Raw genomic sequence first — 3,580 nt, forward strand, 5'->3', positions numbered from 1 at the left:
AGAGAAGAGGAAATAAAAATTTCAGTTCAGGACATGGAGCCATTAAAATCACTGTAACAGCCCCTCTGAAATTTGGAAGTAAGCTGTTTTCAGGGAGGCAAACACAGCAGACAGGATCCTTCAGGCTCTGCCCAGGATCCCAGTGTGGCCCACGCAGCACTGGAGGGATGAACTGGACCTCGACCTGCTGGAGGCTCTGGGAGAAACATCAACCCCCAGGTGCTGCTCTGCAGCTCCCTCCCGGCTCGCTGCCTGTCCAGCCCATCCAAAGAACCTCCAAGGAGTCTGGAAAACAACGATCAGGGCTCTGCTGGGAGAGGGGATTGTGCCCAGGGTCCTCCAGTGCACACAGAGAGCAGCTGGGGCACTCACAGGTACCAGCTCTCCCATCCCAGAGCTCAAACTCTCCTCCTGAGAGGCGAATCCCAGGGACACATCAACGGGACAGCGTGGCCAGGGCTGCTGCTTTGCACAGCGGGGACACCAGTTCCAGCGGGATCATCAGCCTGGTGATCCAGAACGGGGGGCACGGAGTGCACGGAGCCCTCCAGCCGTCCCCAGCCATCCCAGCAACGGGGCTGCAGCTCCACACGCTCCCTCCTTCCATCCCTGAGCCTCTGGAGCAGCCCCCAGGAGCAGCCCCTGCAGCCGAGCTTCCCTTCCCCACCCTACGGCATCTCCACGGCTCATTTAATCCCCAGTTAGAGCTGCTGGCAGCACAGGCTGCCCAGCCACACGCTGAGCTGCTGTGGGACACGGGAAGGACAAAGTTTTATTCGTAAGGGCCCTAAAAATCAAGGCAGGAGAACTCAGGGCCGAGCCGCAGCCTCCCGGCCCTGCCCGGCCACAGGGGCTGAGCCTTCTCCAGGAAAAACTTTAGGTCGGGTTCAAACTGCTCTGGGCAGCTTCCAGAGGAGCCAGGCCTGAGTTTGCAGGGACCTTGTGAAGGGAAAACATGCTTGAAATGTCTCTTTTTCAGAAAACGATTCCGGTAAATCTCTCCCGGATTAATTCACCCCGTCCGGCCTTTCCTGTTTGGAGTCACTTCCCAGCTCTGCCCACAGGTTCCACCGAGAGAGGCTGCAAGGATGACCAGAGCGCTCAGGCACGCAGGGAAACTGCTGCTCTGGGCAGGACACCACGGGGAGTGTCTGTCTGACCACCCACAAATCCCAAAAAAACCCCTCTGACTTACTGGCAGCGGGCTGGGCTGACCCCAGCTGCCAGCAGCTCACGGGGCTGACATTCGAGCCTCGCTCTGCCCACACCACCAGGGCTTGTTTACCTCAGCCAGCGAATACAGAGGCTCCAAGCAGAGCATTTTTGGTTGCCCACAGCTCCAAAATGGCTGCGTCCCCATCCAAGGGAGTCTCACAAACCTATGGATGAGCCCAGCTTTGTGCCTCAGGGGTGGGAATCAGCTCTGCCCAGCCTGTGGGTCAGGGCAAAGGAGAAGCTGATCTGCTGCCAGACGTGCATGGAAAATGTGGTGGAGACCAGCACAGGAGCCTCGGTTTGCAAAGGCACCATTCCCACATGGAAGCACAACCAGGCTGTCACACTCCCACGGCGTCACCTGCCACGGGGAACACCTTGGTTTTCATCTAGAGGCAACTGCCAGCTCCCTGCCGGCCTTTCCTAAAAATCACCTCCACAGCCCTCTCAGGAGGAAAGCTCCGTTAGCCCTGACATCCCTGGATGTCTCAAGAACACAAGGAAGTGGTGCAGGAAGCTCTGGAATGAGCCACACGGTCTGGCACACACTGAGAGAAACATTAACCTGGCTGGCACGAGCCTGGAACAGCAGAGCAAACACCCAAGGCGGGAAAGGGACAAGAGGAAGCAGAACCCGGGGCTGGGGTGTCACCAGCCAGCAGCAGGGAAAGGATTGATTTCCAGCTGTGATGCACAGAGTGCTCTCAGTTCCCAGGCAGTAGCATTGGCTTCACCTTCTCCTCTGAGCCACAGCTGGGCAGGGGTTCCCTTGGCCTCTCCCTCCCTCATTCCACACTTCCCCGAGGGCTCCTCAGCTCCCCCTCCCCAGCCAGCACACCGGGGAACTGTTCACCCCCCTCCCTGTTGCTGAACCAGCCTTGGCATTCCATTATTCCATAAAGCCAAGATCTACAGAGCCAGGATCCAGAGCCCAGCACCGGGCCAGGGGAGCAGCAATCCTACCTGCACAATGTCCAGCACCATTCCAGCAGCGACTGTCCCAAAGCCTGCCAGGAGGAACGGGAAGAGGACCTGCAGCCCGATGGAAAAGGAGGTCTCCTTGAGGGGCGAGGCGGGCTCGGGACCCCGGTCCGTGCTGGTGTCATCGCTCTCATTGCTCTGGCTGCCTTTTTCCAGCAGGGCATCCTCTTCCCTCACCCCTTTGGCGTTGGCACGGGACTCCAGCACCACCACTTCCACCCCGGTGCCATCGGGTCCCAGGAAATCCGCGGGCTCCACGCGCTGCCCGCGCTCCGGGCTGGTGAGGCAGTCCCCGGGCACGATGGGCAGCACGGCCCCGTTGGCCTGCGGGGTCTCCTTCTGCTCCAGCTTGGAAGTCATGCTGCAGGACCGGCTCTCCTGACCCTCCGCTCAGTGGGCCTACAGCCAACAGCTGTTCCAGAAGGGATCTTCTGCCAGCAGCTTATCCAAATGGCCTTTCCAGCATCTAGGAGCGACCTCTGCCAGCCCTGCTCGCCCGCCTGGGAGTGCAGAGCCTGCTCCTGCAGCAGAGATCCCCATCAAGCAGCGTCCAGGGATGGGGGACACGGAGCACGGAGCGAGCAGGGACACGGCAGGAGCTGGGAACGGCAGCAATTCCCTCTGGTTCTCCTCCTCTCCAGCGCCGTGTGGTGCAGCAGCCACCGGGGCAGGATCCAAGCTTTCCTCCCTTGATGTGTGATGCCTTAGTGCATCTTTTCCCAGTTTTTTTCCAGCAGCACGGCTGCTGTGATGGGGCAGAAGGAAAACCAGATGAAGTAAAGAACACAGAAGCTTAAACACTGAGCACTGGAGCAGAGGACTGGCTTTTAGAGATGATCCCACTCAGGCTCTTCTTGCTACCAGCGCTTTGCCACTTCCTCCAGCGGCACTGTCCCTCTGCAGAATTCCAGTCTGAAAGCTCCTGAGGGCTTTCTGCCAGAACAGCCAGCGATTCCAGCAGGCTTCAAGTGTCACTGCCGTCCTCCTCCTCCAGAAGAAGAATTTCTCACCCAGCAGCACGAGGCAAGCACAGTTCTTACTCAGAGTAGTAGCAGGTCCCCAGTTAAGGTTACTCACGGAGCTGGGCAGGCTGCAGGGTGGGGGCTGGCATTTGGGCAGCCTGCGATTTAACGTGGTTTTCCAAGAACTCGTCTTTCACCTGCAACACACGGGAGGAAAGCAGATACTCTGTGGGGTCCTGTGCAGCCCGCATAGGCAGCTCGATCCGCTTCCTCCGACAGATGCTGAGGTTCAGCCTTCGCCGTACCCCGAACTATCCCTTGGCTGCTCTCCCACAGCCCTGGGCACCCTCAGGACTTGTGCCGGGGGATGCGGGGGCAGAGCCGCCCTCTGAAAGGGGCACCCAGGAGGGACCCGCAGGACG

At 59.5% G+C, this 3,580-nt stretch overlaps 1 protein-coding gene across 2 annotated transcripts in view; it reads right to left on the reverse strand.

The window, feature by feature from the left end:
- Positions 1 to 3,580, reverse strand: part of SLC41A1 (solute carrier family 41 member 1) — a 17,247-nt gene that overhangs the window by 12,522 nt on the left and 1,145 nt on the right. For both annotated transcript variants that reach the window (XM_008644745.2, XM_017727273.1), the window contains exon 2: positions 2,179 to 3,355. In XM_008644745.2, coding sequence (XP_008642967.1) covers positions 2,179 to 2,556 — 378 coding nt within the window. In that variant the 5' untranslated portion in view covers positions 2,557 to 3,355. The remainder of the gene's footprint in view (positions 1 to 2,178; positions 3,356 to 3,580) is intronic.

Source organism: Corvus brachyrhynchos, unplaced genomic scaffold, assembly GCF_000691975.1.
Source record: "Corvus brachyrhynchos isolate BGI_N302 unplaced genomic scaffold, ASM69197v1 scaffold72, whole genome shotgun sequence".
Lineage (NCBI taxonomy): Eukaryota > Metazoa > Chordata > Aves > Passeriformes > Corvidae > Corvus > Corvus brachyrhynchos.